This window comes from Siniperca chuatsi, linkage group LG3 (genome assembly GCF_020085105.1).
Source record: "Siniperca chuatsi isolate FFG_IHB_CAS linkage group LG3, ASM2008510v1, whole genome shotgun sequence".
Lineage (NCBI taxonomy): Eukaryota > Metazoa > Chordata > Actinopteri > Centrarchiformes > Sinipercidae > Siniperca > Siniperca chuatsi.
The window spans coordinates 16,387,962-16,412,474 of NC_058044.1; the positions used below are offsets into that span (position 1 = coordinate 16,387,962).

General features: G+C 42.0%; 1 protein-coding gene across 5 annotated transcripts in view; it reads left to right on the top strand.

Moving 5' to 3' along the window:
• Nucleotides 1-22,183, top strand: part of pax5 (paired box 5) — a 60,442-nt gene extending 38,259 nt beyond the window's left edge. For all 5 annotated transcript variants that reach the window (XM_044190171.1, XM_044190167.1, XM_044190169.1 and 2 more), the window contains 5 exons: nt 1,119-1,251; nt 6,144-6,245; nt 9,284-9,370; nt 13,383-13,469; nt 15,480-22,183. In XM_044190171.1, coding sequence (XP_044046106.1) covers nt 1,119-1,251; nt 6,144-6,245; nt 9,284-9,370; nt 13,383-13,469; nt 15,480-15,562 — 492 coding nt within the window. In that variant the 3' untranslated portion in view covers nt 15,563-22,183. The remainder of the gene's footprint in view (nt 1-1,118; nt 1,252-6,143; nt 6,246-9,283; nt 9,371-13,382; nt 13,470-15,479) is intronic.
• Nucleotides 22,184-24,513: the final 2,330 nt, after the last annotated feature.

Consider the following 24,513-nt stretch of genomic DNA (forward strand, 5'->3'; position numbering starts at 1 on the left):
TATTTTATCAATTTATTTATTTATTTAGGATGAATAGACTGTAAAATTTTCAGCATTTTCTTATGTGATTTTTTTCTCATTTGTGGCACAAGAGTAGTTTATAGCACATGTAAAATCAGGTTTGGTTTGGTACTCGAAGTATGGAAATAAACATTTGGAGAGGTGCAATCAAAAGGAAAAATCTGTACCATCCATAAACAATTTGTGTAAAGCAGTCTTCATTTAACTTCTACATACAAAGATTTGGCAATTTATTGTATTAAAATGAACTTCTTTTAGGTTTCTGTTTTAATTGTAAATAATTCCACCAGGGTCACATCCTCCAAATGATGAACCAAATGATTATCATGTGTTAAAAAAAACATGAATATTTGCAAAAACAAACATCCATTACATGTGAGTTACTTCCTTTGTTTCTTTTTGACACTTTTTAAATTTGCACCGTAGCTTTAAGGTTTTACTTTTTAGAAGATTCTCAAGAGAGTTTGCACAGAGAATAAAAACCATACTAGACAATAACCAGATATTGCTTTGTCACTTCAGTCTCCTCTCCTCTATATGTTCTTATAACTTCTGTAGAGTGTGTGTGTGTGTGTGTGTGTGTGTGTGGGGGGGGGGGGGGTTACGGGTGAGACGACTGCGTAGCTGTGTTGAGATGATCACAGTTCTTATTGTTGTTGGTATCTGGGGAGACAAGAGGCTTTGTGTTGCCTTGGTCTATGCGATGCCACTGTATGTGTACAATGTGTGTGTGTGTGAGGGTGTGAGAGGGTGAGAGCGATGAAGAGAAAGAGCAAGCTGATCCTGGTTATAGACTGTTGGACTTGGTTGTACAGTAAATCCCTGTCTTTGTAAACAGATCAATAAACTCTCAGCTGTAGGTGTGTTTCTGTATGTCTGTGTGTGTGCGTGTGTGTGTTAGTACTAAAGCTTCATTGCTCTTTCCTATGAGGAAGGGGCAGCATGTTGGAAATGTAGCAGGATATAACAAACAGACTGATCACAGCTGTAAGCAACATCTAGCACTACAGTATATTCATGTTGTATCTAACAGAAAATGTCATGATTTGTTCTTTTTGTTCTCTTTTATTCTCTCTCCACTTCCTGCCTCTACCCAGACATCAGATTATTCAGCCATGGCCTCACTAACTGGTGGACTGGACGAGATGAAGAACAGTTTGGCCAATCCTGGTACAGGGGCGGAATTAGGAGCCAGTGTGTCCGGTCCACAGTCCTATTCACTCGTTCCAGGTAAGAGAGACACCCAACTAATAACTGCACTTGGGCTCTGAAGTTAACTTTTTGTTACCGGATTAAAAACTAAATCAAATTATGCTCCAAAAAAAAATTTGATTTACAACATTTCAACATTACATCTTTATCCACGTAACCTGATGTAGCTGAACTCAGTAAGTCTCTTTTGGGAGCATCTGTTCAGTGTGCGTATGCCTTTGTCTTTACATTGTTTTTGCCTTTTTGACAAGACACCTGAATGTGCATACACTACTTTGTAACTAAATCAAATGTAACAGTTCTAGTGTTTTTTAATTTCTGGGGAATAGTCAGCGATGACACTTTTATGCCCAGTGAGGTTACATTTGATCTGTGTTATATATATATATATATATATATATATATATATATATATATATATATATATATATATATATATATGCAAGAGATAATAACTTATAAAACAACTGAAAAATCAAGCCTAGTTAGAACAGGTCTGGCCTTAGTATTACATATAAAAAAATACAGTAATTCCGTATTCCAAACACAGTGTGCCAAATGCCTTCTAAGTCTACCTCAGCAGTGAAGGAAGCCACGTGGATTCTAAGTGATCCCATTTAAAGAGCTCAGTGCTTTGGATCTCAGGAGAGGTGAGATACCCAGAGGAAAGGAAAGGAAAGGTTAAAATAAAATTGAAAGAAGGAAAAGAAAGGTGGAAGGACAGAGGAAAAGTGTCTCTTCCTCTGTCTCCATTTAGGGGCACTGGGAGAGGCAGCAGTTAATTAAGAGTAGACCAGGGAGCACTTGGACGAGGCTTCGACGTTCCCATCTGTAATGAGGGGAATCATAGAGCTGGGAATTTGGGATATCTGGGAAAGGGCTCTTTTTTTGCCCTTTGAATCCACTGAGGAATATTACCTGCGCAAGTCAGGAGAGAGAGACAGAGACAGAGAGAAAAAGAGAGAGAGATAAAAATTTCCATTTCTGCTTATGCATGCAAACACACACATTTGTATTCACACACACACCTTCTGAATATTATGCATGCATTTCCTTGCCTGTCTTTTCCCTCAGAATAGAGCTCCCTCTAGGGATCAGACGTCTGTGTGTTTGACGCAATGTTATTGCATCCTTGAAGTGTTGATACTCTGGACACATGCTGTAGAGCAACATTTACACATTCAATCTTCCTTTCTGAGGCCTTTCCAAATCTGTAGGGCATTTTCATTTTCCCCTGGACTTCACCTAGTCTACACGAGTGCAAAGGGACATACTGTACACTGTCGTTTCCCTCCAGGTTTGACATGTGTTGCTCTGATGGCTGTTTGATGTGGAAGAGTTAGATAGGGAGACAGTAAAAGAGAAAGAGAGGCAGAGAATGTGTGTTCATCTGTAGCTGCAAGTGAGCATGGAGGAGACTTGTACTTGTTTGTTGACCTCTACGGCAAAGCTGTGGAGAACAGATACATCAACACAACTGGCATACATATGCACAAATACACTGCGTGCACAGACACAGAGAAACTAACACACACACACCTCAGAGGATCTGGCCCTGTCTGCCCCCTCTAAGTTGGGCTGTAGAGAGTCCATCTCTCCCCTCTTTCACCCTCTCCTCCCTCTCCTCCTTGCCCTGTGCACTGACCCTGAGCGGATGAGTAGCCCGTCTGCACTAATGCCTCGCTGTCGCGTCAAACACTGAGAAAAACTTTACTACACTGAGACAGGAGAGAGGAGGCGGAGAGGGACAGAGGAGGCTAGAGTAGAGAAGGGATCTGTGAGAGAGAAACACAAGTAGGGAGGGAGGTGAAGAGGCAAACATTAAGTAAAGAGGACAGAAATATGAGAGGCTGAGATGTTGGAGCCCCGGTTGATTATTAACCACGCAGTTTTTCTTTGCTTACTCCCCTTCCTCATATCAACTCCATTTCTTCTCTTTCTGTTCACCATGATTATGTTTTTCCAATAAAGCCCGACTGATACCAGATTTGAGGTTGACCAATATTGATATTTGAGAATAAATTTAACAATGAATTGGCCGATACTCATTTTTTCACACATAATATAAACAAATATTTTTGATAAGGATCCCTTAAATTTGATTGTTAGCCACGCTATCAGCATCGTTTCAAGGATGGCAATGTCGGTCAGTTGTTCCATTACTTTGGTCCAGACTGCAATATCTCAATTTTTACTGACAATCATGGTTCCCAGAGGATGGATCCTAATGACTCTGGGGATCCTCTCACTTTTCCTCTAGTGCCACCAAAAGCTTGACATTTCTGAAATGTCTCGACAACCTTTGGATGGATATTCCTCCTCACCATGACTTGTAATAACTTTGGTGATCCCTTAACTTTTCATCTAGCACCACCGTCATGTAAAAAATGTAATGTTTCTAATACTTCTATCAATGACCAAATACCTGCAAAACTAATGACATTCAGCTTCTGCTGTACTTTGCGTTCAGTGCTAATTAGCAAATGTTTGCATACTAACACGCTAAACTAAGATTTTGAACATGGCAAACTTTATACCTGCTTAACATCAGCATTTTTAGCATTATAATTGCGAGCATGTTAGCATGCTGACATTAGCATTTAGCTTAAAGCACCGCTGTGCCTAAATACTGCCACACAGAGCTACTAGCATGGCTGGCCTGTAACCAAGATTTCTTCTGAACAGGACATTTTACAATTGAAAAATAAACTTGTTTTTCCATTCTGGTGGACAAATTTGGCTGTACAATTTCTAAATTACCTCAAAAATCTTTGGCTTTTCTGAACTGCAGTTTTTTCTTTAGTTATCGGTCGACACATACACCAATTTTGACATATTTGCTAATATTGGCTGATATATATGATACAGGCAATTTATCGGTCTAGTTCTATTCCCCTGTGGTGGAAAGTAACTAAATACATGAACTCCACCACTGTACTTAAGAACCATTGTGAAGTACTCGTACATTATCTAAGTATATTCATTTTATCTTTACACATTTATTTCTCAGATATAGTCACAAGTTACTTTGCACACTAAGATTTCACATACAAAACATATAATACATTTAGAAAACATGATGCAGTGTTATAGATTAAACTACCCAGCAGTAGATAAAGTAGTTCAAATTAGCTCCACCTCAATCGACTACAGCATTAAAATGCTGCGTACATGTTAATTCATCAGTAATAGTAATCCAATAATAAAATATAAAGAATCTAATCAAATCTAAAAAAAATAGATAGTATGACATTCTGAAAGTGACCATTCTGCATAATGAATACTTTTATTAACACTTATGTACTTTTACTTAAATGCAGGACTTTTACTTGTAATGGAGTATACTTACATTGTGGTATTACTTTTACTCAAGTAAAGAAATACTTCTTCCATTACTGCTGCTGTTGTCGTCCTCCTCCACTTACACCTCCGCTCTTCCTCTTTGTCTTCCCTTTTCTTTGTTTTCTTTCACACCATCTTTCCCTTCTCCTTGTCTTTTATTTTCTCTTCTCTATTTCCCACCTCTTCCTTCTCCTCCTCCTCCTCCTCCTCTCAGTTAGTTAGTGGTGGTTAAGTGGAGGGGAAGTGAATGGGATTGATGGTGTTAGCATCTGAGCTGTTTATGATGATGATAAATGTGTGTGTGCAGGGGGGAGGAGGAGGGAGTCGATGCATGTGTGTGTGTGCGTGTGTGTGTGTGTATGATGATGATGATGAATGGAGGGCTCCCTCTCCACGCACTCCCAATGTCTACTGCGTGCAAACATAGAGAAATGATTTGTGCCGACACACTGTCATGTAGTCTAATGCAGTTATATATCCAATCCACCAAGTGACAGACAGAGGCAAGGGGGAGGGGGGTGTCGGTAACAAGAGAGAAGGGGGAATTGGTAAATTAATAGATGTCAGCAGAGGGAAAACAAGAAGGAAAGAAACAAAAGAAAGATTGACTGCATGAATTTTTCAGTAAAGATCCTGCAGTTTTCAAGGTGATATTTGTAGGATCTTAACAATATTTAAATGCTATTACGTTCATTTTGAGTATTTAGTATAATTACTGTCAGGGGTGGAAAGAAACAACAAATAGCTTAACTTGTTACGGTAATTCCCTTTTTCATAGCATAACAGGTGTAACTAATAACATAAATCATATCTGCATCTATTCAGATGTCAAAGTTTGGCTCATTATTGTGGCTTCAATGGAACCGAGCCATCATTAATATAATTAATTACACCTGTGCTTTTCTTGCTATGACGTCAGAAGGTCTGCTGTGAAAAAGACCAATTGAGTAGCTTTTTCTTTTACTAAAATAAGCACAATTAGGAAGATATTACATTTAAGTTTTCCTTTAAAAGTCCATTTCTGAGAGTGTTTTTTAAAGATTAGAGATGCTGACCTGCTTCAGAGCATCACTTAGAGAGTTTTTTATGGTCTCCTTGGTCTTCCTCTAGACCTCCTGCCTGGCAGCTCCAACCTCAGCATCCTTCTACCAATATATTCACAGTCTCTCCTCTGAACATGTCCAAACCACCTCAATCTGGCCTCTCTGACTTTATCTCCGAAACATCTAACATGAGCTGTCCCTCTGATGTACTCATTCCTGATCCTGATCCTCAAACGTGAATATCATCTGATTTCTTACATTCTTATGACAGAAAGGTAAATCTCTTTGGGCTTTGGACTGCTGGCCGCACACAACAAGACATTTGAAGACATGTTCTTGGACTCACGTCATTAATTAATTGGTTCTGAGCAGGCAAGGATAATGTGCAAATCACATGCAGGACTCACATACAGAATTGAGTTAGGAAATATAAATATGATGACAATAACAGTGTTGACACTGATGATAATATTGAAAGTACTAGTATAGATGCTAGCATATGTGTGTGTGTGTGTGTGATTACAGGTCGAGACCTAGCCAGCACCACTCTGCCAGGCTACCCTCCTCATGTTCCTCCCACTGGACAGGGCAGCTACTCCACCCCCTCCCTCACTGGCATGGTACCTGGTGAGTAAACACACACACACACACACACACACACCACCACCACCATACACGGACTGAAATGGTTTTCTAAGTGTAATAATACCTGGCTTTCCTTAACAGTAATTCTGTCACCTCTCGCAACCCATCATCTCAGGAGATCTATAACTGTACATACATTCCCACTGGATGTATGTGTATTTCCCATGTATGTGTGTGTGTTTGTGTGTGTGTGTCTTTAGGGAGTGTACTTTAGCTTTGCCACTTCCTCCTTCTTGTCTGTCTACAGTGTGGCTGACAGTGCTCCCAGGGGGTGGCGTGTGTGTGCGTTTGTGTGCATCTATGTGTGTGTGTTTGTGCTCATGTTGAGTGTGTCTCTCTGTGTATCATTAGAAACCAGCCACAGTAGCACAGCTGTCCCTCCTCAACATTAGTAATTTGTTTTTAATGAGAATCACCAGTGACCCACGACTAATTCATTCATTCCCTTCCACTCCGCCTTCTACACCGCTTTTGTGTTTCAATCCTGGACCACCATTCTTCTTCTTCCCTCTCTCTCACTCTCTCTCTCTTTCTCTCTCTCCCTCTCTTTCTCAGTCTTGCAGTGGTGGTCATGGTCAGTGAGAGGTGTACTGCAGAGAAATAAAAGGAGAAACACAAAAGCAACAACAGCAGTGAAACAAAGTCAAAACTATGTTTACAAGTTCTTGTCTCTGCGTATTCCCAATCATTCAGTCTGTGACACACACTTGTGGGCTGACATGCACACAAACACATTCTCAGTGGACATGTACGAACAGCACGTCTAAAGATGGGTAACCCTGTCACCCTGTCCCCCTGCGCTCACCCTGTCCTGTCCTCAGGTTTGACGGCATATTTGTGTGTGTGTTTGGGTTGGTGTATGTTTATGTGTGTGTGCTGGCATGCGATTGTTTGTGTGCATGTGTGTGTTTGTTTTTGACAGTGTGTGTGTGTGTGAGTGTGTGGGTGACCTTGACACTGAGCTGCACAAGGGAGACCCTGAGCCCCCCGTCTCCTAAACAACCTGACACGTTGCCGTCACTACGGTGATGACAAGGGGAAGATGTTCGCACCCAGGGATGCCATGGAGACCGCATCCCGACCCCACCTGACAGACACAGCTAAACATACACATACACACTTGCACAAAGGGTAGTGCAAGAAAGAAAACTTGGGTTGTACATACACACACACACACACACAGTCTCGACATCTAAATTCTTCTCAGTGAATATTCGAAGCTGCCTGAATCCACAAGCTGACTGGAATGAGTGGAGGAGATAATCTCCCAACTTTGCTTCTCCAGCTTCGCCATGTTTTATCTCAGCACTTCTCAGGCAAATTATACTCCTTTTTGTCCGCTCTGTCTAATATTATACCTTCATTAAGCAAGCAACTCTCTTCTGCTGTTCTTCTTCTCTCTCTGTCTTTCTCTCTGCAGCAGGGGGGCTGACACTCAGAGGGGGTGTAGAAGAGCAGTGAGGCAGAACCGACAGAACGAGAGGGAGAGAGGAGGGATGGGGGGGGGCATCAGGGTCTGTGACTGTCAGCTATGGGAGAGGGATCCCCCGGGAGGAGTGAAGGTTCAGGAGAAAAGAAAGAAAAAGCAAAAGAGTGAAAAAAGAGAGCAAGTTATTGCAGAGATGGGAAAAAGAGGAGAAGAAATGGGGAGGGGAAGAATGTTGTTTTGATGTGAAGGGTGACGGGCGGGCTGTAGTCAGGCGGGCCAGAGGACGACAGAGAAAAATAAAAGAGAAAGGGGTGAAGGGAAGAGTGGGAGGGGAAGACAGGAGGAAGAGTAGACCCCAGACAGTAAGTAGTAAATGAGGGAGAAAAGCTCCGTTATCATCCACTCTATGGGAGGACCACTACAGTCTCACTGAGATCTCCAGTTCAGTCACTCTCAACTAGTCTGCAAACCATTCTACGGAAAACAAAGGGCAGCTTAAAGCTTCACTGGAAGCAAAGAAATCTGAACAAGTCATCTAAACTAAATGACAACATTCGTCATTTGTCATTGCCTTTTATTTTAATTAATCCATCTACTACCACTATGATTAAGGTTTGGTTGGATGTAGTAACAAAAATTACGTGGTTAATTTTAGGGAAAGATCGTTTCAAAGTCACATGCTTTGTTGGCCTATCCACTTCTGACAGATAGCAGGCATGTCAGCAAAAAACTAATGCTGTCATTTTCCTGATGAGAACAGACACAGAGGGATTTTAGATACACACTTGTATCCCAAGTATGACTGGGTTTTTGGAGTATTCCAGTTATGTTCTGGAAGGTCGTGAGAGAATGCAGTTATAGTTAAAGCTTTTAATGAGGTTGCAGCAACTAAAATTTCAGAGCAAACCATGCTGTTGGTCAAAACATTGCTGCACCTTATTAAAAGCTTTAACTATAACTATGGGCTCCGTCCTGGTTTAGCTAGTTTGTGCCAGCTGGAGTACACCAATAAAAAACAGGATACATATAATCACCTTATCCAGGTGTCTGATCACTGTTTACAAAGTGCATCAATTAACTTGATTTACACATCAGTTAGTCTGGTCTCTCTCTGGTCGCTCTCATCATCCATTACTGATGATCAGAGGGAGAAGCTTAATATAGCAGAGTGGTAACTTCAGTAGCGTTTAGGCAGCCAGAAACCAAACTGGGTTCTTCCTCAACTGCTGGGGTAACTCACTTGGTACAGAAATGACTGACTCCTCTATACACAGCATCACATCTGTCAAAAACATGCCTATACCAACAGAAATGATCAAATACCGGATACTGTTTGTGTCATGTATATGGGAATTTAATTACCAGGTTTCTTTTTGTTCCATGTAAACATAATATCCAAAATATGATCCAAACCAGGATAGCACTCAACTACAGCTTGATTGTTCTTAGCAAAGGCTGGTAGCTTAAAATGTTATGGGCTCAGTAAAACATTTCTCAAGGACAAGGAGGAAAAATAAACAGACAGGATCATCCTCTCTATCCTCTGCTGTTTCTAAATGTGCTCTGTTTCTTGTTTTGTGATTTCCTTCAGGGGGAGATTTTTCTGGAAGTCCATATTCCCATCCCCAATATTCCACATACAATGAATCGTGGAGATTTCCTAACCCCAGTTTATTAGGTAGGTGTATCCCATATCTCTGCACCCATTTCTGCTTACTGGAAGTGGATCAATAATTGTATCAATGAATTTCATTTCATTCTACCCCACATCCGAGTTCTAGTCTCTCTAACACTCTCTTGTAATATGCTGTATCTTTCATGCTCCACTGTTAATTTTTTCATTACATTACATTTCTTTCTCCATTGCACAGTACAGTACTATTGTATTGTTAGTCAAGCCGGAGAACCAGGAAGGCAGGAGTAGGACCCAAATGCAGATGCACAAGCAGAATAGGTGTAGCTTAAACCATTTAATAGAGACAAAAGGCTTACAGCATGGAGAGGCAGGCAGTAGTAAAAAACAAAACAAAACAGGAACGCAGTCCAACAAAGACAAACCAGTCTTCCAAGGGAAGCAAACAACAAATAGAATCCAAAAATACAGGCAGGCAAGGTCCAAACGAAACGGAGAAGAAATCCAAAACACAGTGGACCGAACACAGGACACAAAAGCTGAGACGCTTGACATAGAGACAATGACAATCTGACAAAGAGACAAGGGAAGCACACAAACTAAAATACACTCAGGTGAAGGGAGATAACGAGACACAGGCAGAGGAACCTGGAGGGTGGACACAGGTGCGGGGCAGACGACCTCAGGCGGATGGCCAGGGGGCTGGACAGGTGCGGGGCAGAAGGCCTCAGTCGGATGCCTGGACCGAAGATCCAAGCAGGTCTGGAGGGCGACCAGGAGGCAGGGCCTACCAGCAGAGCAGGTCCAGAGGATGACCAGACATGTTGAGCAACTCAGGAGGCTGGCGACGAAAGTGAAACCCCTCCAGAGGTCGGACAGGATGCCGGCGGCAAAGGCGGAACCCCTCTTGAGAGCGGTGGCAGCTCTGGAGACTGGCTACGTGGCTGGAGATCTGAGCATGAGACCTGTGACTGGACAGCAGAACGGCAACTGGACAGTAGCACTGGAGGGCTGCGACTGGACAGCAGGACTGGAGGGCGGTGACAGGGCTGCAGAACTGGAGGCCAGCGACAAGGAGACTGGCAGAGGAGCTGGCGGAGCCAGCGATGCCAGGAACTCAGGAGGCTGATGCTTAACAGGATGTTGCTGCAGCTCATGGGGATCAGGAGACTGCTGTGACTCTGCAGGAACAGGTCATTGCCTCAGCTCAGGAGCAGGAGACAGCTGCAGCTTAGCAAGTACAGTAGACAGCTGCAGTGCAGAAACTAGACACAGCTGCAGCTCCACAGAAACTGGACACAACTGCAGCTCAGGCTCAGCAGGTTGCTGCAGCACAGGAACTGGTCATTGCTGCTGCTCAGGAGTTTCTGGGGGTGGTTGCGGCCCAGCGGGGACAGGACGTGATGGCTGCGGCCCAGGAACTGGTGTCGGCCAGGGTGCTGACTGGTGAACAGGAACAGGAGTCGGCCGGTCCACAGACTGCGGACCAGGTAGTACTGATGACGGCTCTGAGTCACTGGACAGCAGAGTCTCTGTGACACTGGGCAGCAGTGACTGGGCAGTGAGTCTCTGGAGCGCTGGGCAGCGGGACCTCCACGGTGCTGGGCAGCGGTGAGGACAAGCAGCTGAGCAGCTGTGAGGACAAGCAGCTGGGCAGCAGAGAGGCTTGACATCAGCAGGAACCACACTGTCTTCTGGAGCTCTTCCCAGATGGTGGCTCCAGGACAGGATCAGGCTGAAGTACAGGCTGAAAACTAGCAGGCCAGAGTGAAGGCTGGTAGCTAGCAGGCATATAACCAAGCTGATGGCTGCGAGGACCTCCCAAAGCCAGGCGGGTGCCCAGGCACGGGTTTGGGGCTGGGGACGGCTAAGGATAGGCAGGTTGCAGACTAACGAACCCGAGCCTAACCAACTGGAGCACAGGCTGGTTGCTGGCAGGCAGGGATGCAGGCTGGGTTGAAAGCAGGAAGCTAGCATGCTGGTTGCTAGCAGGCTGGGAACTAAGGACCTGGCTGAGACTTGGAGAGGAAATCTGTGACAATCTTAGGGAAGAGAGTCCCTAAGCCAAGGCCAAGAGGACAATTTCCCATAGGCTAGAGAGAAGACTACCTCTCTATGATAATCATTGACAGCTTTCTTCCACATATCCTTAAGGCACATCAAGTCATTAATTAATTCAAACAGTTCATCAGATATTGTGTCTGCTGGGTCCTTTATGGTCAGATCATACTGTTGTATTGTTAGTCATGCCAGAGAACCGGAGTTAGGACCCAAATGCAGACACACAAGCAGAAGAGGTGCAGCTTAAACCATTTAATAAAGACAAAAGGCTTCCAGCGAGGAGAAGCAGGCAGTAGCCACAAAAAAAAAAAAAAAACCAGGAACGCAGTCCAACAAAGGCAAACCAGTCCATGGGGAGCAAACAACAATGCAGGCAAGGTCCAAACGAAACGGAGAAGTAATCCAAAACACAGTGGAGGGAACACAGGACACAAAGGCAGAGACGCTTGACATAGAGACAATGACTATCTGACAAAAAGACAAGGGAAGCAGACAAACTAAATACACTCAGGTGAAGGTAGATAACGAGACACAGGTGAAACTAATCAGGGCTGAGCAAACAATCAAAACTGGCAGGAAAAGCAAACAAAGACAGGAAGAAAACTACCAGACACAAGGGGAAAAGAGCATTTCAAAGTAAAACAGGAAATAACCACACTACAAGCCTCAAACCATAACAAGTACAATACATCATAGACATACTAATGGTTCTGTGGAAGGATGTTTTAAAAGACTGGCAATTTGGGGTGTGAATGGATTTGAAGAAAAGGGAAAACAGACAGACAGAGAAAGAGGTAGGAACAGATTAACAGGCATTTATTTACATATCATCATTGTTGCATTTTGGGATTTGTGGGATTTCATGTTATACAGTTAATGTGGAGGAAGTTCTCTCTGACCACTTATTTTTCATTTTTCATGCAGTCACCCTCACATTAACAACTAAGACTGAACCAAACTGCCACCAGTAGGCAATATTAGCTTATAGCCTATGAACTAATTCACTTTGAAAGGCAACGTGGCAGTAGTCTTAAAAACATGTTCTCAGGCAACCTGGAGAGAGTTGTGACAGCAGAATCCAGCATCAGAAATATAGAAAAAGATTTTCTGTTGAATGATTGAATCTTTTTGTCACCTTGCATTGTAGCTTGAAATGTTCCTTCTACTTTAGCGCTAGGGGTGACACTATATACCATCAGCGATTTTGCCATATCATTTATACTGCACTACCAATCCCTTTAACATATCTGGGGGTTTGAGGCCATTACAGACAATGTTGCAAATCAATGAGCAGGACTGATTTATGTGTTATTGGATTTTTATATGATTTTTTGCACCAATATGATGAAATATCTTGATTTGTCAGGTATTTCATTTTCTGGATTAGCCAAAAACAGTCCATTCATAATTTATTTTCGATTTTCCAGAAAATGTAGTATAACACCATATATATATCAATATCCTGATATAAAATTACATATCCAGTGATAGAGGATTTTATCCATATTTCCCAGTTAGGGTTGATGCTGCCATTTTTCCACCAGCTAGAAGCTAGAGGATCTTTCATTACAGGACTCATAATCTCAGTTATTTTCAGTGCATCGGTACCACTACCAGTGAGTTACTCCTACCAACAAATGACAAAATTCATCAATCACTATCACTTTAACAAGTACAACAACTTTACCTTCCAAACTGATTGATGATTGCAGATGTTATGCTGAATGACATCCCAACACTGTCTTCACATCTCTGGATCAGTGTTTAAGAGGAAAAATTAACCCTGAGCCAAAAACAATCAGTGTCAAAGTCATTGTCTATAGGGAGCCATTTTAGGGGTCACATTTAAAGGTGAAACGGTCAATGGGTGACGGAGTAAAGGTCAATAGGTGAGAAGGGTCAGTGCCATGCTGACCTATAGAGTACCCCCCCAACCCCCACCCTTTCCTCTCCTCACCTCTCGTCTCTTTCCTTCCCTCCACCCCTCTGTCCCCAGTGTTTCAGCAAGATTATGGGTCTCTCCTGGGGACGGAAATCGGCTGCTCCTCCAGTCTCTTCACCAGCCAGGCAGGACAGATGCAAGGTAGGTGGAGAAAGAAAGAAAGAGAGAAAGCAAATGAAAGAGTATGTGTGATGATTCAGGTGTATATACAGAAGGAGGTGCAATGCTGAGGAAAAATTATGGTAGAGCATGGAAAGAGAAGAAGGGAAAAAGAGGAAGGGAAGGGAACTTTAGTATGATAATGGATGAGCATCCGCATAATATGAGGACAAGATGCACATAAGGAGACACTGAAAGGTTTAAGATTGATGGCAAGGGGAACAGAGAGGCAGTGATACAGAGGAAAGGCGGGGAAGGATGAGAGTAGAGGTGACAAATGAAAGAAAGGGGAGTTTAAAAAAAGAGGCAAAAGGGGAGAGAGGGCGTCTGAAGTCTTGACTGAGACTAAATAGTTTGTCAGGCTGGCTTAATGCCTCACTTCCCCAAAGAGCCTCCTGAGATTACCTGGACTGTGGACAGACATAACCTGTCAACACACAGCTGGGCTGATTGATGGAAGTGACAGAGACAGGTGTGTGCGTGTGTGTGTGGAGGTGGGGTTTTTCTGCGTGTATTAAAGTGTGTGGGTGTGGGTTTCTGTGTGTCTTTGGGGTTACAGTATTGAATTGACCTCTTCCCAGAGGAGAGAATAGACTCAAGGGATCAGTGGTAGTAGAGCTGTACTCAGTGTGTCAGCTTAGACTGTCACTTAGATAGTGTGTGTGTATGCATGTGTGCATGTGAGAGAGATAGAGAGAGAGCAAAAGTGAAGGGGGGAGATGAAGAGAAGAGAGTCAGAAAGTAGTCTGAGTTCATATTATTGGTTGTACACGACAAGGAGACTAATTTTTTCTGTCATTAACTTCATCAGCTCATGTCATCTCATCCCTGCCTTTCACTACTCACATTCAGTAAAATATAATCTTAACAGAAAATTGAACCTGTTCCTTCCACATTGCATTTCAGTAACCCCAGGTAGTTAAAGGATAATTCAGATTTATTACAACTTGGGTACATTTTTTTTGTCATTTTAACCATCATTCCTATCGGTAATAAAAATTGCACTCACCAAGTTAATTGCTCAGATCTGTGAACGTGACGACATTGCTACAGAAGTCCAACTGTGAAAGAAACTTGAGCAGAAGCATGAGACAATCACACAAGTTCATATATGTTATACAAGAGAAAGTACTTGCTGCAGTTGTGTAAGCACACTGTTTTCCTGTGCAATGAGGGATTAATGCTTCAAGGTAGTGTATGCACTTCCCAACATACTACCCAAATGACTATGTGCATGTGAAAGAAGTTACTTGTAGTGACATGGCCACAGAGAATTAACACCCGACTCTGCAGTTGCCCTCAGCTCTACAGAGCATATTGGCATCTTTTAACTAATTATTTTGCTTTTCTGGCCCTCAACTTTACTGTTTTGATTCACTCTCATCACCTCATTTTCCGGAAGTAGCAGGCAGCTGTTTTTAGCTAAAGCTCTGATAAACCCACTGTATGTGACCTGCTCAGCACCAACCAACAGAGAGACAAAGTTAGCAACTAGCTGGTGAACATAGCGGAGCATTTAGCAGCTAGATATTTCCTTCAGGAATTGGTGGAAACCAAAACAGAGCTAGACCCTCATTCATCAGGTGTCCAAAAAAAAGGAATCCAAATGAATGCTAATGTTGCTCTGTATCTACTGGATTTGTAGGCAATAGGCAACTGTATGCTAACACATTTGCCATATCAACCTCATAAGGTGATAATATGTCAACTTGTGTTTACAGCTTGTGGCACTGCCCACAAGTGGACAAAAGTTTAATTAATGTAGGTTTAAATAATCTGGTTAAACTCTTAGCTTCATTGTAGTGATGTCCCCATGTTCCTGGTCCCAGCACCCGGTAAGCACATTGATGACCAATAGAAACAAAACCAAAACTACAAAAACAAGACCCAAGTTGTAATAAACTGGACTCATCGCTCAACAAAATATTTTTTTCCATTTTAGTCTCATTTAACTGGACTGAATTAAACATTTGTTTCTGTGTTTCTTCCCAGGGTCACCATACTATTACAGTGCAACATCACGGGGGGCGGGCCCTGCTGCCACTGCAACAGCCTCCGCCTACGACCGTCACTGACCCCTCCTACCGAGAGAAGAGGATGATGAGGAGAAGGAGACGAGGGAGGGAGGGATGGATAGCACCAGCACCACTCAGTACAAACCTGCCAACGCACAGATGACAATGAGGATGAAGATTTCAAATTTCTGACGTCAGTGAAGTTTGAATTTTCTTTGATTGACACTTAAGCCAACAAACGCACTGCTGGGCTGCAACACAGACAAACTGTTTGGGTATTACATTGCTGTGAGGACATAGGCCTGGCAGTGTCAATAAGATTTTGTAAGCAAGTAAATTTGGACCCTCACCTAATATATCAAGGAACGGTATCCCTATCTTTTTTTTTAACCAATCATCTACAAATCCAAGAAGTCAGTGGACTATGTGTGCAGCAGGGATTGAAAATGTATTGTGATCTTCTGGGTAAAAAGTGTTTTCAGGTTGGAAATATTTTTGATGAAATTATTTGAGGTGATTAGAGCAAAATCACTTTTTCAAACAGTCTTTTTATGCCCTGACATCAATCAATCAATTTTCTATGCCATGTTACGGTGAAGTAAAGACAATCCAATTCTCATAACTTTAAATGACCAAAATCACCTATATCATTATCATTCTAGTCTCTTTCCAGAAGATTCAACACATTTCCCCCCACAATGCTTAATAAATGGGATACCCTACTTTTTAATGGGTGTGTTCAGTTTCACAATTGACCGTTCGCTAAGCCCCACCCCCATTAGTTACTGTTGCTATGCGTGGGGGAAGTGGAGATGGTGTTGATGCTGAGGTAAATGCACACTTAAATGTCTTAACAAAACAAAGAACTGTTTAGTTGCAGCCTCTAGTGATTTTAAAGTTCATTAATGGTCAGATTCAAATTTGATGAACACTAACCACAAACATCCGCGCACTATTCGTTTGCGTTACACTAATCAGATATTGTGTTTGTCATTTTAGTTTCTAATAATCACTTTTTAGTTATATACAAGCGCAAATAGTGCGACCTCAGTAAATCCAGCGGAATACATAATCACATAATCAGCCTCTGTTAACATGTCTCCTCTTATTACGTCCTCCCTTAAATGCGCATGCAATGAGGAGAGAGGCATAACTTACAGACACAAATAACACGCAAACTCCGACTCCAGCCTGGTGCGTCTGCTTGATAAATACAGCACCTTTGTAAAACAGGTGCAAAAGCCTTAGTAAATCTGGCCCACAGTTTAATCTATCATTACACCTTTTCTCATCTGTTTTTGGTTTTGAAAAAGGCTAGAAGACAAGACTCCACCGTCCAAACTCACTCACTCTCAGCCCTATGCACACTGCTTCAGCATGCAGAGAAATCCAAAGCATGACAGGCCTGCCGTGCCTAATTATGGTTGCTAAGCTATGATTGGATAGTCGCTGTTTAGGGGTGGGCTTTAGCAAATGGTCAATTTCAGCAGTTGTAGCCAGATCCCAATGTGTTTCACCAAGGAAAACTGTATCCTGACATCCACACTTGCATCCATACTTGCATTCAGAGTGGTTTGAATGCCACTGACTGACAGACAAGCCTTTCAGTAAAGCACAGCCTAAAATCTGAGCCCTGCTGTAAAATGAACAGTGTACATGTTCACATCAGACCAAAATCAAATCCACCAGGGAGTGTTACTGTACAGGAAGGTGCTATCCTACCTCCCCAGCCAAGATTTAGTCCTGATCAAGAGCTATTTATAATGGGGGAGACAGAGTAATATATTAAGAAGCTTTTCTGCGCTGCACTCTGTGAGGAGAGTGAATGCCTGTAATGATTTATAATATGTGTCACGCTGTTGTGCTAGAATAGTGATGATGATGACGATGCAGTGAAATATGAAATCTTAAAAACTTTCAATATGAAAATAAGTCTTTGTTTATAAATATGATCCGACTGCGATATTCCTGTTTATAGTTTGTTGCCTGGTATCAGTTGACACAGGTGCCATTGAATAAGACGCCATTTTTATCCGCTTCCTGAATATTGAAAAGAAGAGCCAGGAAGCAGTGGCACCCTCTCTCTCTCTCTCTCTCTCTCTCTCTCTCTCTCTCTCTCTCTCTCTCTCTCTCTCTCTCTTTCTATTTCTCTCTTTAAACTCCCCAAAGATGGGCCCCCCTAGTGGATCGGCTGACTAACTACAAAAGCACAAAGAGACTCAATCATCATTTAAAAGCGCCATTTTGCTTTTTTGACTTCCTTTCAGAACCATTAAGTACTTCTTCTTCTTCTTCTTCTTCTTCTTCTCCCCCTTTTGCGTGCTTGTCCTTGTGCTGTTTGGCATACTGAAATTGTTTCTATAAAAGCATTGCTTTTGTGAAAAAACAAGTGAAACTGTTTTCTTTTTTGTTTGTTTGTCTCCTACATCAGTTCTGCGCTGTGACAATGTATGACACCAGGGTTTGAGGCCTTACCCATCCTGTACAGACATAATAGGACAGTTTTGCCCTTCAGCACTATCCTTCTCACATGTTTGAGGGCCCACAGTGTTGATCTTGTGAGAGGGTAATATCTTCCTAAACCTGTACGTAGCTTCCTGTCTCACTTCTGTCCATACAAGATTTGTACAGTAATCAGTGAGCGAGAAGAGAAGTCACAATGTCAATAGCAATTTCAGTTATTCACATTTGAATTTAGATTTTAGTGATGAAGCTTTCTTTACGATAAAAAGACTAAGAGGTGTGTGGTGTTGTTTTAGCCATCTTCTGCAAGTGTTGACATATCTTTTGTTTGTTTGTTTTGGGATATGTGTGGCTGACTGTAGCGCTTCATTGCTACTGTGTAGTTTTACTAGCTAACAGATTGGAAGCACCAAATCTGCAGCGTGAGACATAAAATATAGCTATATAAACATATACCTATGAACACTGAACAAAGCTGTTAGTTTCTCAATCTTTGTTGTTTCTGGGTTTTGAAATAGTGATAGAGTGGATCCTTTTACATTTGTAGACCTTAAAAGTTGTGTGCACACAACTCTAAAGAAGGTTCTTATGACGGCTCACCCGCTGTGCTGCCAGCGTCACACCGCAGCAGGAGCCTTTCCTTATTTCTGTCTTTCTCTCTTGATCTTCTGAGGCATTATTGAACCTGAACCACACCAGCTGAAAACAAGGACAGTGCCTTTAGTTTTATATGTCATCACCCCCCTGACTGACCACACATCACTAAAACAAGATTCAGCATCCCTCCTGGCAACTCTTTAAACAAAACTCTGCCTATCTGCCCATGCGAACACAGGCTTGTAGATTATTTAAAGCCCTCCATAAATAAGTAGCAGTCTTCAGATAATAATTTATACACTGTACCAACAGTAACATTGCAGCTCTGATTACAGGACCTAGCCCTGATCAAGCACCCTATACTTACACATCACAGTTCTGCATTGATATATCCCAGAACTTTGACATTTCAGTCAAAGATTCACTCATAAAATTTGTAACAGGGATAATGTTGAAACTCATCTGATGGAAAATCCTCTTAGCAATCTACAAATGACCTCAGACGGCTGGAAAGTAACAAAAAAACTAAATATATTCCAAGAAAGGTCAATTTCATTAAAGTCAATATAAGCCATTTAAAATCAAAGATGGCGCAGAACTCCTTCCTCACTCTTTGGCTGGAGTGATGCTCAGCAGCGGAGCACTCAGTCCTGCCACTGGTAGCTTGAAGATGTATAAATGAGATTACAGTTTTAATCGCCAGTGTTGCTGCAGTATAGCTTCCGCTCCACTGTGGAACAGCACTACAATCGTTGAGCAAGGAAGGAGTCCGGCCTTGTAATGACTTTAAAAGAAGAGTCCTTTCTTTGATGGAATAAATATTTTTAGTCATGCAACCATTTCATGGATTGTGATGAAATTTGGTACAAACATTCATGCTTCACAGAGGATGAATCCTAATGACTTTGATGATCCCGTGACGTTTCATCGCACACCATCATCAGGTCAAAATTTAAATTTGTCCCATATTTAGGTTTATGCTAAACTAAGATGGTGAACATGGTAAACATTATACCTGCTAAACATCAGCTCAATGCACCTCTGTGCCTAAGTGCAGTTACAGAGCCGCTAGCGTGGCTGTAGACTCTTAGTCTTGTTACTTCATAGCCGTCTGACGTCATTTTTTTCCAGCTTCAAAGTCACTAAGAAGATTTCCTACCATCCATTATATTCCATTTATATTCTCAACATTCTTCCATAAAACAAATTTTATGAGCGTATCTCTGGGAGATATCTATGTATATGATACGTGATAAACGCCCCTGGCGTAAGCAACAGACATATTACAAGTCTGTTCATTAATATTGTTTTTGTATTCAACCAGAGCGTCTTATAAATGAATTACACCCTTTTTTCACAAACACACACACACAACTGAAAACATGAAGAAATATTGATTGATGGTCATTCTCCTTGAGGAGGTGAATCCATTCGTGCCTCCTGTGTCCACTTGCGAATAGCTGCGACACCAAACCGACACCAAATTTGACGCCCGTTCTCCAGTGTAGCCAAGAATCCAGTAATGCATTAACAGGATTATTTGTCAGCTATGCATCTCACAGTGACACAGCTTGCCTTGCCATTGCTTTGACCTAATTGGTTCACATGGGGAGAGAATCGGTTCTCATTGGCCGGCAGTCGTTTCGATTGGCAGCCGTGATATTGACTGCAGCAATGAGGGGGGACTGTCATTGTGGGTGGTACTGTAGGAAGAATGGCTGGCAGAGGCCACACACACACACACATAAATATAAGTACAGGCACACACTCTCTCCCTTCCTTTGTCCTTTGCGGAGTGATGATCGCCCCTCCTCTCATGCCTCTGTGTTCCCCAGGGGAGGCCAAACCTGCTGTGCCATCAGAAGCTCATCCCGTCTTTTTTCTCCCCCTCCCTCAGCCCTAATCTCATCATATCTCATGCACTCGCCCCCCCTCCTGTAGCACTGCCACACCACCAGGATTAGGAATATTAAAACTATTCTGTTGATTTCAGGCCTGTGACCTTCCTCAAAAAGTCCTCCCTCGTTCTTCAGACAGCCCTATTAATCCTTTTTTCCTCTCCTTTCTTACTTTTCTCTCTGACTATTCAGACATGATGCTCACTGTCCTGTCAGAAAAATTCTGCATAGGAATGAAGCAGGGTGTTTTGTGCCAAAGCGAGGTCATTTCAATGGCAATATTGCTGCCGGTATCTTTATTTGGCCAAGAATATTCTGTGAGATCGCATTTTAATATTCAGTTTTCTCTTCATGTATCTATAGAGCATTTAAAACAAAGAAAGATCAAACAAAGAGGTTTCATTTCCAGCTTTGCTACAGTTTACTGTCCATGAAAAAACAATCACATCCTGACTTTTTTATCCCAGCTCCAAATCAAATAGGAAACTGAAATAAATGCAAATTAGTTTTTTTTCTTTATTATGATTTCTCACTGAGTGTGCACCGCCCGACTGTATCTCAATATGAATCCATGAAGATGGCTACTGCCTTTGTAAAACCTGAGGGGATTTCAGCATCACATCTTGACAGCAATTAGTGGCACAATCTGTTTCATGCTTGCTGATATAACTAGGCTCTGGACAGATCTCATACTGAAGTGTTACAATGTTCTGTACATCTTAATATTATTCAACTGTGGAAGAGGAGAAATACACAGGACTCAGCCTACAAAAATCAACTGTGCTTTTTAAGCAGATGTTTCAATCAAAAAAAAATAGATAACATGATTTTTCACCTTACTGTGGCCTTTCGTGTAACAATCTGGAGTTTTTTTGTGTCCATGGCTTCCTATCTGGGGTGTTAAAGAGACATTTATATCTGTAATGTTTTGGTAAAAAAAAGAACAAACAAAAGACAGAAAGAAATACATCAGAATGCAAAGACAGATGCAAAGACGAAATTAGGTTTTAATGATTCAGCTTGCTCTATTCTTCAAAATCAAATGCGACAAAAAGAAAACATATCTGTAACATTCACCAAAGCCTGTGATGCCTGTTTTAAATGATAGATTCTTGTACAAAAAACCCATATAAAATAACAGAAAAGACTTACAGATACAAACACAAAAGATAAGAAATGCCTTCAAATATTCTGGAGGGGAGGATTTAAAAAAAGTAAAAGAAATGCTTCTTTAAGAAAATGTGTATGTTTTTTATTCGATTTTCTAGTAGTTGCAAACAAAACTTGGTGTTTTTTCTCTTTGTGTGTTGTGTGTTGTCTTAATATTTGAATGTATTTTACTGCAGTGCGAATTTGCCAAAGATATCATATCACTTGATTTCTCTCCTTTATTTTTTTTTGTTCCTGAATTGTGACCAATTTTGTTCAGAAAACTGGAAATAAATGGTGAATTTGATATTATGCTTATTTTTCATATTTCTATTGTTAATATTATTGTTATTTTATTTCCTGGGTTTGAGTTTACTGTGAAATATTAAATTGCAGTTTGCTTGATGCATCTCTTCATACTCAGTCTGTGTACATGTCCATCTGTCCACCTGAGTGACTGTTGTTGGTGAATTATTCCATTTATGTACCTGTAATGTGAAGCTAAGAAGTAATTATTTGTAAATATTTGCCATAATTTTATTGGTCCTTCAGAATAAAAAATAATTTTTTGGAAGTTAAAGGTTCTGTGTCAGTACTTAGCTGCAGATGTACACATGCATACTAGCAATACATACACATACTTATTTCTGGTCTAAATGCCACATTCCTCAACATCCAGCATCAGCCCGGACAGCTGGAGACTTCCAGAGCAGGAGGTTGTTTGTGTCTTAGTGTGACCCTGCAGCGGAGTTTTCATCCTGGGGACACAGATCTCATCTCAGGGCGTCTGTCTGGAGGCGAGGTGGGGGGGCACCCCTCCTGCTCCTCACCCCACCAATCTGAGTGAATGGAGTGTCCCAGTGCTGCAGTCTTGGCTGCTGGCCGAGTCCAGGAGGGGGCAGAGGTATGTATGTGTGTGTAGAGGAAAGGAGGAGGAGGAGGAGAAAGGGGGAGAGGGGTGATAATAGGACACAAGCCACGACATGGCGACAACACGCCACACACACAGAAAACAGCACAAACCCAGCTTGAAACACAGGCCGGGCTGTCCGCAGCTTGGGTGCCTGCCCAGGACACCAGGACGGCACAGTGCGCTTTTGTGTGTGCATGTGTGTGTGCGTCCAAGCTCATTCTGGTTACTTGCCAATTAAAGGCAGCCCTGTAAGGTTGTGTAAGAATGCAGCACATGGTAAAGTATAAACACTTAAGCAAAAGTTAACAATCACTGTTTTATTGTTAGTTTTAGTTTTAGTTAGTTAGAAACTAACTAGTATTCCTATGCTGAAACACTTCCATTCCCCAGGTTTACGGTGTCAGTTTGTAACAATTTGATTAAAAATATTTTATTTAAAAGGGTATTGCACCAATTTTACATGTCAAAGTTTATTTACTGGTCATGAGAAGCACAGCCTATGAAATCAGCTGTAAAATGTCTTCTGTAGCTCTGGTGGGAGCTTTGCCAAGTCTGAACAAAAAACTGGGTGGGCATGGAGTTTGAAAGATGTGGGTGTTTAGCAAGATGCTGTTGAGTTACTAGGGACTAAAAGTCAGCATATCTCGGCCTCTGCTGCTTCAGTTTTAACCTTTTCTTTTATAATCTGTCTCTTACAAAATCAACTGAATTATTAAAGGCATTAAAACTAGATTCTGACACAGGGCCCCACATGACCCTTAAGGCCCTTACCATTAGTAGTGCATATCATCAAACAAATGTGCAATTAATCAAATTACCAAAAACAAAATAACATAAAAAATAATTTTGTATTACCATAGTTTAAAAAGCTATGCTATGCTTTGACGACTACTAAAATATGGCCAAACATTGACTGTTAACATGGGCGTCGCCTGGTCTGGGCATTAGAGGCTGTAGCCCTGAAGATTTTTTCTTTAACCGCGAATAATTCTCCACTTTGAGTGGTTTGTCACTAAAGAAGACGGCAGTGTTGTAACTTTGTATCTTCAGTGAACGGAATGGAGGCAAGACCAATCAGAGAGGGTTTACAGGAAAATACTTGTGTTTTGACTGACAGGTCTCTGTGTCAATTCTTCAATTGATGTGGTTACTATGCCAAACGCTAGCCAGCTCACACAGTCAGTGTGAGGAAAAAAAATGGACATAAGAAGATTTCTTACCGGGCAAAAAAAGGGTTGAAGCTGAAGCAATGGCATTAACATCCTGTCATGCTGAGCCAGGAAAATAAGGTGTGTATATGTCTGTATGAGTACACGAACATGATTTTTGTAATTTAATTTTGCTAATTTAATGGTCTGCCTCCAAAGAACGAGTGAGGGCCGCTGCTCAGCGGCAGACTCTCGTTCACATGCTCACCCAATAGCACAAAGAGGGCAGCAACAGCAGAGAGAGGCAGCAGGGAAAAACGTGTAGAGCCAGAATATTTCAACATCTAAGTCGGTGAATTAAGGGTTTGTTTCGACCAAACCAGAGTTGCTGATTGTTGGAACAGTGGAAAGACTAACCAAGACGGTTTGCGCGTGTACACACCCTGAACCTCAGCCCCAGATGCTCTGGGCTTAGCCCCAGACCTTGTCAATGCCCCTGACTGTTAGTAACAATGTTTTGTAGGATCTGTCAGATCAATGTCTGCTTGAAAATGAGGGTTTGACAGTGTTCAGTTAGTTAGAAAGCAGTGCCACACCCTCTGCCCTCGTCACTCTCCTCCTATTGCTCCAGATTACATAACATGCCTACTGATATGTAGGCCCCCCTTTCCTCAGAGCAGGAGACCGACAACAGTGGTGCTTATGGAGGCCAAGAAGTCATGCAAATTAACGTCAGTCAGCATCAGTATTTCTTGGCCCTCCAGAGCCCCTGTGTGGGGCCAACTGAGTATAATTGGGCCTCAGCTGATTAGTGAAAAGGGGCTAATACAGGAAAAAGAGACG